Source organism: Phalangium opilio, unplaced genomic scaffold (genome assembly GCF_054372755.1).
Source record: "Phalangium opilio isolate 3A_F unplaced genomic scaffold, DU_Popi_V2 ptg000003l_1, whole genome shotgun sequence".
NCBI lineage: Eukaryota > Metazoa > Arthropoda > Arachnida > Opiliones > Phalangiidae > Phalangium > Phalangium opilio.
In genome coordinates, this window is record NW_028324145.1 from 2,756,383 (window position 1) to 2,774,341 (window position 17,959).

At 36.0% G+C, this 17,959-nt stretch overlaps 1 protein-coding gene across 5 annotated transcripts in view; it reads left to right on the forward strand.

The window, feature by feature from the left end:
* The window catches only part of grh (grainy head), a 280,993-nt gene that overhangs the window by 59,038 nt on the left and 203,996 nt on the right, over nt 1–17,959 (forward strand). For all 5 annotated transcript variants that reach the window (XM_089835503.1, XM_089835465.1, XM_089835483.1 and 2 more), the window contains exon 2: nt 17,204–17,248. In XM_089835503.1, the coding sequence (XP_089691629.1) occupies nt 17,204–17,248 (45 nt within the window). The remainder of the gene's footprint in view (nt 1–17,203; nt 17,249–17,959) is intronic.

The following is a 17,959-nucleotide window of genomic DNA, read 5'->3' on the forward strand; positions in this document are numbered from 1 at the left end:
AGAAAAATAATATACGTAGGTACTTGATGGATTTACTCCTTTTTACAGCGTAGAGGAGTGGTGGAGAACTATCGAGGTGTTGGCTAGTTTGCCAGAAATTTTTCATTATCATTGTACACCTGTACCTGTCGATTATTGCAACTGAAGTCAGGGTTATTTCATGTAGATATTATTGGTCAGCCTAATGAAAGAAGTGACGAATTATATCTTCTCTGGCAAATAAGTTCGTCAGATTCATTTAGTTCTTCGATATTATAAAATTTAATGTAAAAAAATTAAAAATGTATTATGATTATTATTCAACATCGTCTAAAATGTGTCAAAAACTAATATGAAAAGTTGTTAAAAATAGCCTTCTACCATAGAGCCCAATCATAAATTACGCTGTAGATAGTGACTAGATGGCGCCTCAAACAGATGTCGCGTTCAGTTTTTTAGTTTTTACACTTTTTTTTTTGACTAATCGTTTTTCATTGAGAGTTAGGTGTGCTATGACCCGAGGATGAAAAGTTCCTGATAGTAAGGTTTAACTTGTGTTGTGTTGGACCCCTCGGTAGTGAATCATGCCACCAACGTGTTCGTTCTCGTTGAAGAAGTAGACAAGCGTGAAATGAACGTTGACTCGTTATTGGGAAAAGAAGAGTCTTTTTCCTCGAGGGATCGTCGTGTTTTTAATTTAAAGATAACACATAAGGATATCAAAAATTGTTTTGCGATTATAATAACGAGGTAGACTTAACCAAGGCCAAATTCCCTCAACCCTCTAAGTCATAGTGGAAAGATCGGGAAAGATAGACACCTAGTTTGTTGCAGATGTGTTGAATTTATTTGGTCTTCAAATGTCTTCGTCACCAGGAATGAATAGATTGTAGTACTTAGGAATAACCATCGTCGCAAAAATGTTTCACGTGAAGAAACGTGCAAAGCGTGAAGCCTAGCTCCCTTCGTCATTGTATACATAGTTTCAGAAATATATGACTTTATATGTATGTGTAAAGTCATGAGCTACTGATAGTTTACACACTAGGAGGATTCATACCATTTACACAAGGAGGCCTGGCTTTAGACTCACCCAGTGAGTCAGGCCTCTTTGTGTAGCATCTGAAGCCAGGCCTCCCTGTGTAAATGGTATGAATCCTCCTAGTCTGTAAACTATGTATACAACCCTTTGGATTTAAGGTGGTTGCCAGGAGAGACCTCTTCCTTTTCGCCTCTCCTTTTCGCTTTAATGTGTCAGCCAATCATGAGTTTTCCGATTATGAAGTCAGAAAAATGATGTATTTGTATAATTTAAAAAAACACTTTCAATGATTTCCATCATTGATGGCGAAAACGGACATTCATGAGTGCTACTACCGATAAATTCCTACTGTCACTGAATCAATTCAGTTCCTTGGGAGACTTCGAGTTACAGTTTATTCCACCTACATACTCTAGGCTACTCAATAGACCTTTTCGACGTAAAAAAAGGGTTGGTGACTCTCAGTATCGTGACATACAAGAGGGTTTGATATTTGGCGTCTCTACGCACTCTCATGATACAAAATTACTACAGCGCAGGCGCCAATATCGAGATGTAAGGCATATTTTTAATTACGTGTCTTTCCCTCTTAGTTACATGTAAATGGTCTATTTGATACCCTTCACAGTTCGGGGTATCAGAGACTTGCTCTTCTAGAAAACTGCACGCCTTGAATAAAAAGCTCACTCTCTTGAAAGTTCGAAATATTGTGCAATGGGGTATTTCCGCGAGTTTTAAAATGCGAAGCAAGCCTTTTTATTTTACTCCTTTATTTTCGTTACGAGATAACACACCGTGTTTTGATATAAAACCACGTTCGAAGTTCTTTCCAAGGTAACTTACTAAATTGTGGATTGATTTCGACCTTAATGTCTTAAGACATTTTGGGATCGGCAATTTGATCACAGAAGTTGATAACGGAGATGTTCCGTTGTGGTTAATCTAAGAGTTCTTGGTCCCAGAACCAAAAGTGAGTAGGGGTTATTATTTTCTTTCCCCCCGGTTGTACATAAAAACCCCTACGCGAGTCACGCGTGGTCGCCCTCCCATCTCTCGTTAATTTAAAAAAGTTCTCAGGAAATGTACGCCAGCTTGTCATTGAAATCGAAAACAAAACATTATCTATGAATTGTTTTTCTTCACTCTTGGATTGTTGAAACTAACGCGCTGATGGGATAATCGTCTCCGAGTCTCATTAACGTGCCCTTGTACCATATAGTTCACGGAAACGTATCTCCTCTCAGATAAGAGAGAGTAAAAATTCCCTTGTGACAAGGAGCAAGAGCTAGAACTATGATCGTTTTAATTGCTTTCAATGAGAACATATTAGCAGAAGCATATGTACCGAGAAGTGTACTGCAAACCGAGGTAATTGTAACATGATTCTTAACAACATCATATTATCATTTGAAGCAAGGTTACTAAACCGATAAATAGTTCCCTCATCATTACTCTATTAGAGCTTAACTATTTGCCAAGGCGCATGCCCTTGTGGATTTTTGTCCTACGTCAAGACAATCAAGGTTTGTGGGTTGATTGCTGAGGATTTAGTACCAGACAGTAATAGAATTCATGCCCATCTGAAGTTTGATGAGCAGAAGAGCAAACAAGAATCATGTTACTAAAGTATTAAGAGGATACAGAGTGTCATCCTTCTTTAATCATCCCCTTCTGATATTAGTGATTTTAATGAAACTTAACTTGAGGTGTATGTTAGTTCTTAGGATGCTTTGCTGAACAAACGCGCAAACCATTGTCAATTATGCACTTTCCATAATCAAAGGATTTATGTTAGACTTTTTTGATTGGCTACTTGTTTAATTACTTGATAGATTACAATAATACCTTTTTGTCCTGTCAACATCGATTCCATGGTGGGTTTATTACTCGTAGATGCTAGGAAAGGATATTCTTTGGTCACGCTAATTTGAATCCGTTACACAATTTCGCGAATCTCTGCGCAATTTTCTTTGTTTCGTTTTGTTTTAAAATTTATTTTGACGACAAATTCTTTCTCTGTTCATTCACTTTCAACGTTTGTTTCTGGTTTAAGATACTTTCTAGCTACAAAGTTGCCAAGGTTGATTTTCCCGTACCTTTTATAGAATATTTGTACCAGTTTAACTAGAACTCGCGGAACTAGATCATTGCTTTACCATCTAACATACCAGTTTCAAATATTCAACAGGCGATTCACTTTCGTTCATTCAGCTTTTGATTTCTTGTATGATCTTGAATTTGTGCTTTGACTTTGAAATTAAATTAACCGGTATCTCTAGATTCTTAAATCTTGATTGGGTCATGTGGAGGCGTCAGTTTAAGGTCTATTTATAATTGTCGATACAAATCTCGAGGGGAAAGCCACTACGAAAATATTGTCGAAGGAAAGATTTCAGCAAAAATAATTTTGAGCTTAAATTATTCGTTGATGCTAAAATGCCATTATCCATAACTAATAGTTCTTAAATTTACATGGCTAATGGACTTCGGTAGTCGGTACAGCCATTTCTTTTAGTAGCGTCTGCTAGCCAGAGCCTCTTACCCCAAACGGGATTGGTTTAATTCTCCCAGGCTGAGAGAGGTAAGGTAAGGTTTAGCAGACGCTACTAAATCAATGGCGGCGCAGTAGTAATCGGTTTTAAGACTAATTAAATTATTTTGTAATAAGAGATTATTATTTTTTTAATGTTTAGGAAAAGGCCGTTTTTTTAAAGTATAATGTGTAGAAACGGGAATGATACTTTCCTTTAAATCCAGGAAACTAATTTCGAATATAAATATTTTTATTTCATGATAGCCATCTTATTTAATTGATGGCAAAATAAGTTGAAATTTTGTTGAAAAATTCACAATATGGTTATAATTTAATATTTATCATTGACTTTAATCTCAATTTGAAGGAAAAACCCTTTTCCGAAATTGACACAAAATATAAGGCTTAGCGATGAGGCGGGCGATACGGATCATGGTTGACTTTTGATAAATTTAAACAAAAGAGGTCAGGGTTTCGCGGTAATAGGAGCGAGAAAATCATGTTTCAAGAATGAAAAGCGAAAAACAAAAATTGGTTAAGCGTGTGAGAATATAATATTGGCGAGAAAATTATCTATCCACTAACAAGCTAGGTGTTGTACTTGTTACGCCGCAACGATTTTACCCTTTCTCCCATGCTGATTCGAGATTATTGCACGCGGGAGAAGGATAAGCGTGCAAACACAATGCATTTTCGACTTAATAACCCTTTGATTTTATTTCTTTCGAAACTGGTATTTTTAGTGGGTGCCTCTTAAGGCAATCTCTAGGTCACCTGTGCCAACTTTATTTTATAGACAAATTGTTTTAACGCGAATTTCAATGAAATTTTTCAGGGTTTTCTAAACATGGTGGTAGGACTGAAGTACTGTCAGTTTTGAGTCAAAATGTTCTTTGACATTTCTTCTTAAGGGACACCCCATAACAAGTTACGATAAGAGTGTTTTAGGGATGACCCCTTAAAGAAATCAACATTATCTTTCCGTTTATCATTTAAATTTACGGGATCATTCGTTAAACTATCTAATCATAACTTTATCTTAGGGAAAAGTTCATAGAACGTTTTTGACTCAAAATCGCCTATAGAACCGACTGTACTTCGGTCCTACCAACCTTTCTGCCATACCCTGTATAGTAGAACTCTGTGTTTAATTTAAAGGTTTAAGTTTTCTTTGGGTAAATAACTTTTTAGGGGGTTAGTTCTGCCAAGAAGTGATATCTAGTTTTTTAGGGAGAAATTTAATTCACCACATTTCCAGCTTTATCTCCAGTCCAAACGTACGTCCGGAGTTAATCCCCGTCTCTAAAGCACAACCAGCATCTCATTGGTTCTTGAAAACTCACGTCAGCGCGACGCGTATGACGAAAATTACGTATTTTCCGACTGAGGAGAGGCGAAATAGCCCGGCCTTGTATTTTGAAAGGGGGGACTGGGACTATGGCGCGCGAATACTTAGGCATCTTATACCTTCTCCCAAATAAACTAGATATCACTTCTTGTTCTAATATATATGCCCTTAAATATTCTTGGTCTCTTTCAATTCCAAACCGCTCAAAGACTATAATAGTGTCATATTTAACTGCAGCAACTTTTAACCTTGTAACCAACACTAGTCGCTTAAGTTCCAATCCGTTTGACCCATATCTCGCACGTATATTCGTGATATTTCTCGCAATTTTTGAAATACAACGTATTTCCTCGTGAAGATCAAATAAGTTAGTAAGACCCAACCCTTAAATAACCGTCATCATTATTGGACATATCTGATCTGCCACATTTTTAAGGAATAACTAACGGGCCTTTAAATGGCCTCTATACTGAGTACGTACAACGTCATCCAAGAAATGCATTTCGTGACTGACCTATCTTAGAAAATTTACAATGAAAGTTTAAAGTTTGAATGACAGGTTCGCCTATAGAATTGATTGCCAGAGACGTTTTTATTAAAACCTAAGAGCTGGGTGAAGTGAGCTGATTTCGTATTCCAGGCATATTGCGTTTTAACATTCATTTAGAATGGCGTAATCCGTTTTGATTCGAGCGCATGAGCAGAGCGGGCGAGCGTGCCGTGCGGTGTGGGATATATATTTCTTCCCGCGGTGAACTTTATTACAGGGTGTGTCTAGTTAGTTAGTACCCCTGAAATTCTGTCAGCCGCTTTCAAAGAGATTAAAATTTAATCTCACTTCGAGACTCTATCTTCGCGGTCGTTTCGTATCGTATGCCTTGATTGTCTTATACGCGCATTATTCTATATTTTTCTTACATCCTTTATCGGTATATTTATAGATAAGACACCAACCAAAGGGAAGCTGACAATACAAGTTTTTTCAGTTGCACGTCTCAATCGGTAGCGCTGATTTAGATTTTTAATTGTGATATTTACATTAAGACTTGGTCACTTTACCTTGGGTTTGTCATGGTATTAGCAAGCAAATGTTAAGCAAACGAATTTCGCAAATGCCTCTTAATGCCAAAAGTTAGATATGAGAGCCGTGAATTAAGGTCATTGGCATTGAGTCATGTAAGGAAATTGCAAATAAGAAGACGGCATGCTCAAATAAAAGATACTAGAAAAAAAGCAGACTTGGTAAATAACAAACCAGCAGAAGACAGAAAAATTCTTGATAAATAACAAACCAGCAGACGACAGAAAAATTCTTGATAAATAACAAACCAGCAGACGACAGAAAAATTCTTGGTAAATAACAAACCAGCAGACGACAGAAAAATTCTTGGTAAATAACAAACCAGCAGACGACAGAAAAATTCTTGGTAAATAACAAACCAGCAGACGACATACTCTTATAAGAAAAATTCTTGGTAAATAACAAACCAGCAGACGACATACTCTTATAAGAAAAATTCTTGGTAAATAACAAACCAGCAGACGACATACTCTTATAAGAAAAATTCTTGGTAAATAACAAACCAGCAGACGACATACTCTTATAAGAAAAATTCTTGGTAAATAACAAACCAGCAGACGACATACTCTTATAAGAAAAATTCTTGGTAAATAACAAACCAGCAGACGACATACTCTTATAAGAAAAATTCTTGGTAAATAACAAACCAGCAGACGACATACTCTTATAAGAAAAATTCTTGGTAAATAACAAACCAGCAGACAACATACTCTTATAAGAAAAATTCTTGGTAAATAACAAACCAGTAGACGACATACTCTTATAAGAAAAATGCTTGGTAAATAACAAACCAGCAGACGACATACTCTTATAAGAAAAATGCTTGGTAAATAACAAACCAGCAGACGACATACTCTTATAAGAAAAATTCTTGGTAAATAACAAACCAGCAGACGACATACTCTTAAAAGAAAAGTTCTAGGACAATAACAAACAATCGGACAACATGCTCATAGAAAGACACAAGAATAACAACAAGCAGATAACATACTCTAGGTTTATAACAAACCTGCAGACGACATACTTGTGGAAAGATACTAAGAAAGTAAGTTAACAAATCATAGAATGATACTAGAAAAATAACAAATAGATGACACACTCACAAAAGAAAGATACTATAAAAATAACAAACCAGAAGACGACAATAATAGAAAGACACTAGGAAAAATCTTTCATGGGGCTCTCGAGCTAATGACCCTTTGTCTATATATTCTTTCACTATCACTTTGAAGTAGTAATGAAATCTGTATTCTATTGGTGTTACGGTACTTCCACTGGGGACACGCCCAAAAAGACGGGCGAATTACAAATACAAAATTGAATTTATAAATAGAATAGTTAATCCACGCAACGTTACGTGGTCAATGTAAAATAAAATTCGGCGTTGGCCCTTAGTTACGGATTAATATAAAGATTAAAGAAAAGAATGATGAAACATTTACAGCCCGCCTTTTTTAACTCATTTTAATAAAATATATTAACATTGTCTGACACAAAATTCTTTTAAATCTCGGCCGATAAATTAAAAAATGAAATATAGAAAGGGGCGGAAGGTTTTGCATGGGTTTAACACGTAGGGTAGTCAATTTTCTAATGTTATTTTAAGCTATGATATACCCCGACTACTTCTTCCTTGAGTTAGTAGGGAAATTTCCTCATCCTTGGTAATTGCCGATTTTTATATGGGCACTTAAAGAAATCCACCTGCACGTGCCCTCTGGGTGTAACGGGACCTAATTCTGATTTGAAAATCAGAAAACCTTTTATCTATTGTTAAAATTTTTGTAGAAATTTTTAAACACGAATTCCCTTATTACACCCATGAATATAGTTGTATGCAAATGAACCAGATCCAAGGCATGGTCAGGAAAACTCTATAATTTTTTTCTAAGCTGGAGTTCTGACGTGCCAAAGATAGTATACAGGGTGTTCTAAAAAGGGTGCTACAGTGGGCTCTATGGGCTATTTAGTGTCGAGAATGCTCTATGACATTTTACCCCAGGGGTCACTGTTTATAAGTTACGATTGGGGTTTTTACAAATGACCTCTTAATATATTTACAATTTTTTTTAATTCAGTTACTTACTTGAATTCGATGGGTTATCAGTAAAGCACTCCAATCAAAATTTTGACTCAAAAATCACCCACAGAATCCACTGTTCTTTGGTTCTACCATCATTGTTTTATTGGCCTAAGGAGTAAAAATTAAACGTTTTTAAAGGACAATGTTGACCTAGAATGTTTTCTTTTAATTAGAAATAGCATGTAAATTAATGAATATGTCAAATTGGAATCGTGTTTCCATCTTAAAGAAGATACAAGTTATTAAGTTTTCTTAATGGACACTACGCGTTAGGCTTCACTGTGAAGTAGACTCCATACTGTGGACCTTCTTCTATGTAACTAAGAGGGAAAAACAAAGGGGTAAAACATTACCTTCCATCTCGCTTTTCGGCGCCTGCGTTCTAGGCGTTTTGGGTCCCCCAGAGAGTGCGCATGCAGAGACGGCTATGGGTCAACCCCCTTGTATGTCTCGATACAGAGGGTTGCCTACGTCGACGAGACTTATTATGTGTTCCATAAGTATGACACTTCCTATACTTCGTAATGCTAAAGACTTACTGAGAGCTAGTTCGAGAACGACTCCAGAATTGACTACACTCGGTTTTGCAGTCCATCTTCCTATTTAGTCTGTACTAAGCCTTTGACAGCGCCTCCCCAGGAGTCACTTTACCAGAATCTGTGACCTACGTCACTTCATGATAAGCTCCAGTTTGTAACCAGTGACAAACGCTGGGAACATATCTTACGAACTCATGATGGTTCCGATTCGAAATATTCATTCCTTTATATGCTCTTTAGTATTGAAAAGAAAACATTCTAGGCCGGGGTTTACCTTTGAAGATTATTTCGCCCTCCATGCAGTTGATCTAAGCAACAGCTATCATAACACAGGGGAAGTGAAAATAAATTGTAGATACCTTTTGTTATTGAAGGTGGCGTAATTGATAGCGAAGGGAGGTTGCCCTGAAATCACGTACAGTATTTTTTATTCATTTAGCATTTCAGTAATACGGATGGCGTATGGGTTACTTTACAGTATTTCGGCCTTCAATATAAGGCGCACGTTTGCGCTCAAGGCGTACACCCAAATCGAAGAGAATGTATAGTTTTTTACCCCCATTCTATAATCAAATTCGATAAGGCGTTTGTTACAATACCTGGATGCCATGGGTTTCAAAAATGAGTTTTTACACGTTTACTAACTTACTTTTCGTGAATTGCTAAAGGTTATAAATTTTATACGCCCACTATTGGTTACTTGAAAGATTAAATTTTTCAGTGAATTTTCAAATTTCTCCGCATTAAACTTTCTATTTAAGCAGCTAGGAAAATATAGTATCTTCTCTGTTATGTCTACCCAGTTTTTAGGAGTACACCTTTGTCAAAGACTAATAAAATTATGTATCTTTGAATTTCACCTCCTTGATGGACCCCTTCATAATTTGTATACTGTTTGTTTCCGCAGAACATTGACCAATTCTTTATCAGATTTCATGAACATTAACAAAGTTATAGCAGTAAGCTTCCCAGCGTTGAATGTGTGTTATAAGACACCGGACACTAGGAGTTTCCTGTCTATGTAGACACTAAACATTAAATAGTCTGTGGGCCCGCCCTTACGAAATATCTGCAGATGTTGGGTTTTTATAAATAGATTATTTACAACATTCAATTTCAATAAAATGATGCTTAATTAGAGGTTATTCATAAACCTAAAATGTTACAAACGTTCTTAATCGGGTTAATGGCTAAGGGTTCGCGGACCCAGCCTTGAGGAACTCAACCAAAGTACTTCTAATGAACCTTCCCCTATACTGTTAAGGATATCAAGCCTGCTGTTTGGTCAAATATGGTAACAAATTGTGCATGTGCATAAAGAATAAACAAACGAATGAAAAAACATATAAGCTAAACTTGTGATATAGGTGACGACACTGCGTTTAGTTAGAAAAATTCAAATACAAATTAAATTTAAAATTCAGCAATTATGTGTTAGAGATTCGTGGGTTTGCGTAAGACATTTAAATAATTAACCGTTGAGATGCCCTAGTTGACTAATTTTTTTTATTTACTTTTCGTGGGAATTGTTACCAAATAGAAAATATATATCTAGATTAGTATTATTATTATTATTTTAATCTATCTTAATATTAAGTAGGCGTATTTAATTAAAATGCCTCAAGAGGCCGCCTATAATTACATTTAATTTAATCGAGTTAAGAAAAATAAAAAAAACCCAGACGCCTTCTTCGAAATTCAGTCCTGCACAATTAAGTAAAACGTTAATCCCACTTATATTTAATTACTTTTCGAAAGAGAATTAGTTCATTTCAACCATGAATGTCTGAGATTGCGTATGGAAATCTGTTGATAATTTGGAATAAATTTCAATTGGATTTAGAACACATTACAGTGTTGTATTTGAGTATAAAAGTTCGACATAGTCTCATGAACTCTCATGTCTGTAGAATCGCTGTAAACATTCAGGAGTTAATATAATCATAAGTTGATAAGATATGTTCCATAAGTTTGTCATTGCTGGTTACTGAGAGCTTGCCATGAAGTGACGTAGCTGAAACGTCATAGGTATTCGTAAACCGACGTCTGGCGAGGCGCAGTCCAAGGCTTAATACAGACTAAGTACGAAGATGGACTGCAAAACCGCGTGAAGTCAATTCTCGCTTGTCGTTCTCGAACTGGCTCTCAATAAGTCTCTAGCATTACGAAGTATAGGAGGTGTCATACTTATGGGACATATCTTATAAACTTATGATATACTAAATACTTTTATTTGTTTGTTAAATTTTTTAGCAGACTTCACCCATTTACAGGGGTTAGCCACGTTTTCAGTTTGAATATTTTATGGACAATGTAATATATTCATGATATACAACCGTGAATTTATTTCTTCGAAAATATAAGTAACTTATGACTGTGTATATTGTCATTTCTAAATAATTAAGGCAATCGAAAGAGAGACGGGGGAAAAGTGATATTCTCTCCGGTTTGACGGTCCTCCGGTAGCGATACATTTCGTGAGAACATTAACTCCGGATCGTTGTTATTATACATTTACCTTAGCTACGTTCGCATTGGGTACAAATTGACATCGTCTTTAATGTTCAGTTCATTGCTGGAAACAAAATTTCAGAGCTTAAACCATTATTTTGTGGTTTGCATTATTATCTATAGTTGATAATCAACTCCAAAGAACTTGAAATGTGAATATTTTGAGTTTTAGTTTGATATTAAGTTTAAATACTTATCAATAACAAAACATATTTTTGGGAGTATTTACGAATGACCCCTTAAATTTATTTAAGAAACTGAACTCAATTAAGTTATCATCCCTAAAACACTTTAATTGTAACTTGAAAACGGTGGCCCGGACGAAAAAATGTCATAGTAAACTATGTGAACTACGACGATAGTAAAGTCACGTGATCTCAATATTGGCCCAGACTTTTATAGAACCCATTTAACTGAACTGTAGTCTAGTGCGAACACGGCTTAATACACCTATATTGTCAGGGAAAGAAACGTCACGAAAACTAATGAAGGGTGGCGATTCGGAAAGTTGATACGGAATTTATTAGCTGTCTAAGTAGTTAGTTAGGAGGCCTCCATATATACTCTATACTTTTATTTTTTATATAATAAATATAATGATCTGTATTTTAATTAAGGAATGTTTAATTACTGTATTTTACGTTGAGTTTAAAAGAACAATGGCCAGTGCTCCTGCCGCGTCCTGCGTTACAATATTTTCCTTCATTGTTGTTAGTTACGAAATTTTCTTATCAACTTTTCTTGATCTGACTTTGAAAATTGAACTTTTAGAGAATAATTGTCCGGTGAATTATATTTATTGATTTTAAGGGAATTATTTGGTCAGAAATTTTTATTTTTTTTTTTATTCGAATGACTGTGTAATATAATCAATATTTCAAATTGGAACCATGTACAGTGGGTTCTATGTGGGATTTTGAGTGGAAAATGTTTTATGATATTTTGTACCGAGGGCCAAGTTATGAATAGAGGTCTTTATGGGTGACCCCTTAATTAAATTAGTATTGTCTTAGTATATATATTACTTAAATTTAAGGGTTTATCCGTAAGACCCTCAAAAAATAACTTGTGAACAGTAGCCCTAAGGTCAAAGGTCATAGAAGTTACATTTTCGACCCGAAGTCGCCCATAGAATTTCCTGTATATAATCATGAACATTCAATGTAAAGGACCAGAAACTGGTAGGGTTTTTTCTGCTTACAACGTCTGTGCGCAGTTGCTCGCCAATTTCGCATGGTGTTTTTCCATTTCAATTTTTTTGAATCACTTTCACAATTGCCAAACGCGCAAATCTTTATTTTTCCTATTTTTAATTACTTTATTAATATTTACTTTTAAATAGATGCTAAAAAATTAACATTAGTCCGACTCCCAAGGCTTATAGAAATGAGACCAAGCGGCCATTTTACTTGTTTACATTGTACCGTCTTTCTCCAAGACATTGTCGTCTGCTAGTTTATTTTTTCTTTATTATTTTGGGACACTTTAGCGAGAAAACTTTAACATGGGATCCGTCATTAAGATTCTGGTTCATAATATAGAAGGTTCGTGATATAATTTGGCGCCATTTCAAGGCATCAAGTACTCAGACTTCGTTATTCCTGGAAGGTCTTTCTAAACTCTTACTAGAACACTATTGACTTATTTTTTCTATTGGTCAGTTCTATCAAAGATGGTAGTTTCCAAGCAACTTGAAAGAACAACATTGTGTGCAGAATTTAAAACGTCTTCCATATATAATTTGGCTCCTTTTTAAGGCCTGATGAAAAGAGTGTATGTTCGGTCGACGTAGATGGTCTTTGGGAAGAGGTTCAATTAAGCAAACAACTCGATAGAAAAGTGTCTAGGCGTGAGGCTTTGAACGGGCACGAATCTATAATTACTTAGATTTTCTTAAAAGGAGCCATAGCGAGAGAAAATGTTCTGACCCAACGTTTTTATGCCCGAGGTCCCGACAATTTTTTTCCAAAAGAATATTTGAAAATTTAATTTTTTTCTTCTTCTTGAAGTTCGTCGAATAGGGTTCGTTATTCACGTTTTTTTTTAAATCTTTGGATAATTTTTAAACCACCTATTAACGATAGAATTATATACTGTCGAATAATTTACCTATTCCCAGTTTCAGTAAAGGGGGAATTTTTACCACCAGGTCATTGGTGAGCCAAGATACTGCGGAGAGCATTGCTAGCAGTTCAGTTTGAATCAGTTATTTTGGTTTTCCAACTTGTTTGGAACACCCTGTTTAAGAAATTTGGCTTCTCATATCTTCTCGAGTTCATCATAATTTTCGCAGTTTAACTTGATCCATTTGTTGTTTTAAAATAATTTTATTTGTTTCTGAATATATAAAAATACACAAAAGCAGTTCTTATCGATGTGATTTCGTACCCTTTTGTTAAATAATCTCCAGAAATAGATTTTTCCTAGAAAGTAATGTGGGTTCTCGTGGTCTTTTCCCGCCATTTCGTGGAACCTATGGAGGAAAATCGTAAATGAAACTTCATCACGAGAAACTTCAACGTGAGGTTAGGACAATTGAACGAAGCAAGCCTATTTAAATTTATATCTGAAAATTATGAGTTATATCAGAGGCAAGATAAATACGGTTGATTTTTACGAGTAGATAAAATAAGAATGCTTTAATAAGTCAGACTTTGAAGTCTGAATTATTTTCTTTGAGGGACAAAAGTTGCGTAGCGTCACTTAGAATGGAGTTTGAGGGACAAAAGTTGTGTAGCGTCATTCTTAATGGAGTTTGAGGGACAAAAGTTGCGTAGCGTCACTTAGAATGGAGTTTGAGGGACAAAAGTTGTGTAGCGTCATTCTTAATGGAGTTTGAGGGACAAAAGTTGCGTAGCGTCACTTAGAATGGAGTTTGAGGGACAAAAGTTGTGTAGCGTCATTCTTAATGTAGTTTGAGGGACAAAAGTTGTGTAGCGTCATTCTTAATGGAGTTTGAGGGACAAAAGTTGTGTAGCGTCATTCTTGATAGAGTTTGAGGGACAAAAGTTGAGTAGTGTCATTTTTGATGGAGTTTGAGGAACAGAAGCTGCGTAGCGTCATACTTAGAATGGAGTTTGAGGAACAGAAGTTGCGTAGCGTCATACTTGGAATGGAGTTTGAGGGGCAGAAGTTGCGTAGCGTCATACTTGGAATGGAGTTTGAGGGGCAGAAGTTGCGTAGCGTCATACTTAGAATGAAGTTTGAGGGGCAGAAGTTGTGTAGCGTCATACCATAAGTTAATAAGGTATGTTCCATAAGTATGACACTTCTTTTACTTCGAAATACCAGAGACTTACTGAGAACTAGTTCGAGAACGACAAGCGAGAATAGACTGCATTCGGTTTTACATCTTCCTATTTAGTCTGTACTAAGCCTTTGACAGCGCCTCACCAGGCGTCGCTTTACGGGAACCTATGACAATTCACCTACGTCACTTCATGACAAGCTCTCATTAACCAGTGACAAACTTATGAAACATATCTTATGAACATATGGTCATACTTATAATTTAGTATGAGGGAAAGAAGTCGTGCAGCGTCATACTTTTATTTTTATGAAACTTGTGATTGAATTATTAAAAACATTTAGATTTCGATCGCCAAAAATGGGGTTTGGAAATTTTTGGGAGAAACTTTGGCAGAGCGCAACCCTGACCCCTTTAGTACGAGAGTATTTCACTATTTGTTATTCGCTGTCTGAAATTTTACTTTTGAATCATGGGTGGGCCCAGTTTAGTTCAAAAATATGATTTTTTGTTTTTAATATTTTTTTTCTTTGAATACTGAGAAATTGAATATCCTTCTCTATGAACTCCTAACATTTGGATTGACCAAGGTTTCGAGTCATGTTGATTTGAACACCCTTCTTTTCTATGGGCGTTCTAACGCACCTTGCACAAAAAAGGGAAATAAATTTATTATGTAAACACTAACACGCTTCTTGGCCTTGTTTTCTTTTGAAAATTAAATTTCGTGGAGCCCTACATTTAAAATGGAATTTTATGACGTCACTAAAATATTGGCTCACCACCTATGGCTGACTTTTAAATATGATTATAGATCAAGGGGTAAAACACTTACGGTTAATGAAATTTTAATTTTAAGCTACGCGGCGTCCGGGATTTTTTAATGGACTGGAAACCGGGAAGAGTTTCCTGTTGATTTAGATACTAAATGGTCTTTGGTCTCGCCCATATCAGGGATAGATGTAATTTCAAAAGCAGGAATGGAGAACACGGTAATCTGGGCGCGCGTCAAAGTCTCGGACCCCCTTCCCCGGGACGGGGGGGGTACGAAAGAAGAGGCGGGTCATAGCGACAGAGGTAATTTTCGCCGTCCCCGTCAGCAACGTCATCAAAACGTAGTTTAAGTGAGCCAATAAGATAATTTAAAATTTTCGTTACGTACTGTTGAAGGGAGGGGCTCTATACTGGGCTATGAGTCGGACTTAAGTAAATACTAACCGTTTTCCATTCCTGCTTCTAAAATTACATCTAACCCTGTCCATATTTAAAATCTTCTTGATGTAGTTTTTCTAGAAACTAGCCTTTTATTCAATTTTCAAAGTCAATAAAATAATGGTTAATTGAGGGTTATTCATAAAGTTAAAATGTCATGCGTCTAGAATAGGACGTTCTCAACATGCTTAATGGCTAATGGTTCGCATCCGTCCCAAATACCTTAAGGAACTCAACCAATCCGCTTATAGTATATTGTAGAAGACCATTCCATTATTGACATGGGTGAAGAGAACTTTACAGGGCGTAGGCGAGTGTCAAGAAGTACCGCTAGAGGGTGTGCGAGTTGGCTAGTCTCCCGTGTGTAGTGAACTCGCTCCATCTGGCGTGGCCTCTTGGCTAGTCAGATCGAAGAAGGCCCCTGCGCCCTTGCGCATTGGTTTCCTCTACTCATTCTCACTACCTGAAACCAGTCACTCGCTCTTCTTCGAGTCTGCGCTTTTGGTAAAAATGTATTCATGAGAAAATGCGCATTGAGTACCATTTATTGCTCAGTCTTCCGATGAACCTGTGCACTAAAAATGCATATAGGCGACCCCTCGATAGAACGATCCAATGGGTGTGACCGCCAACAGACTGCAAGACTCTTCCTGGCTTATGAACGGACCCCTTTTGGTTTTTCCTTTTCGGGAACGGAAGTTTTAAAAACAAAAGAATATTTTTGAGCATTATACGCGTGAGAAGAAAGCTCCCACCTTTCCTGGCAAGAAGAAAAAATAATACATTTTTTAAAGGTTAAACTTTTTATCTAGCGCGAAAAGAAACTCAATTCCCTCGAACTAAACATGGGGATAGATTCAGGGACCACCTAGTTTAAGTAACACGCCTATCCCATCAACACAATTATCAAACATTTTGGGGGTTTTACCTATAGGCCCTGGGAATTACTGTGGCATTAGTTTATATTCTTATGTACATTTGTGAAAGTTCTTCGTTTGTGTTTCTTCTTTATGAACAGACATAATTCAGTAAATTTGACCAAACTGCATGGCTCATATTAGAAACTATAGGTGGTTTTAGATGTGGTTTGACCATAGTTGAACCCTAACGGTTCTATAATTACTGTAAAATGCTATATTTTTTAACCTGTTTAATATTATCCTATAATTTCATGAATGGTCCTTACAGTTTAGCATCAAATTTATCAAAATTTGGCTCTTTCACCGAGATTTTTCGTATATTTTATTGTTTTTAAGTTCAGCTTTTCAAAGAAAAATCCAAGTTATTATTTTTTTAGATTTTTTCTACATAGTTTAATCCAAAATAGTATTATATATATGAGCATTTTTAGTCCTATATTTCCCCATAAAAACACATTTTTTTTCTCCTATAATTCCGGATAAAAAAATTCATATTTAACCTATCAGGAATTAAAAATTTTAATCGATATAATTTGATAAAAAAATTGTCTCTCCGTTTCATTATCCCTTTAAGCAAACTGATGATTAAAAATAGTGTGGGAATTAGATTCTTTTAGTTAAAAAATATGTGTATTAAAAAATCAAATGCTGATTATATGACGTGCTAATTTACTAGTATTTAATACTCTTATTTTTTGTATTTTACAGAAATGTATTGGAAATGAAGGAAGACAGCCAGACTGAAATAATAGAGTAAGTCCAAATTTTTATTTAATTATTTGAATTGAATATTAGTGTTAATAAAGGTAAGTGAGATTATTTTTACTGAGACTAGAAGTATCGAGGTAACCAAATTCTTCACTTGGCGAAAGTGAATATTCTTGATAACACACCAACGGTTGGCCCTCTGGTAGCGGTTTCTGAATTTTCCCTCCAAACCCTGAGACGCTCGCGGCGGTAGACGGCCGAACTAGATTCAAGCACCCGCGTCCGTGTTCCGCGGCTTTAGGTTGAGGGGAAGGGGGTAGGAAATTTTCTTGGAACTCGTCCAATTTTTTTCTCTCTAGTGTAGGCGCGATGGCATAAAATCCTCAAATTTGTTCACTAGTGCCAGGATCTATTACCAACTTCTAGTCTCATCTTACTTCTGTTTTTACGGACATGATTACAGTTTAAATTAAGTACTTGAAAGCGTCCGAATTCGCGTTGAAAATCTAAGTCTGTAATAGCGAAGGGTTTTATAGTAAAGGCAGGTATTGGTCGTATCTTGATTTTGAACTCTCACGACCCCGCCGCCAGTCGGATTTCATCTTTTTTTCGCCCAAAACGAAGTCTCTGTAGGATAAATCTTCGACTTATCTGTTCACCTTAAATTCTTAAGTCTCTAGTCTCGTGAAACCACCAAATTGGGGAAAAAAATAAAAGATATTTATATTGCTAAGCCTAAACAACTCACCAACCAAC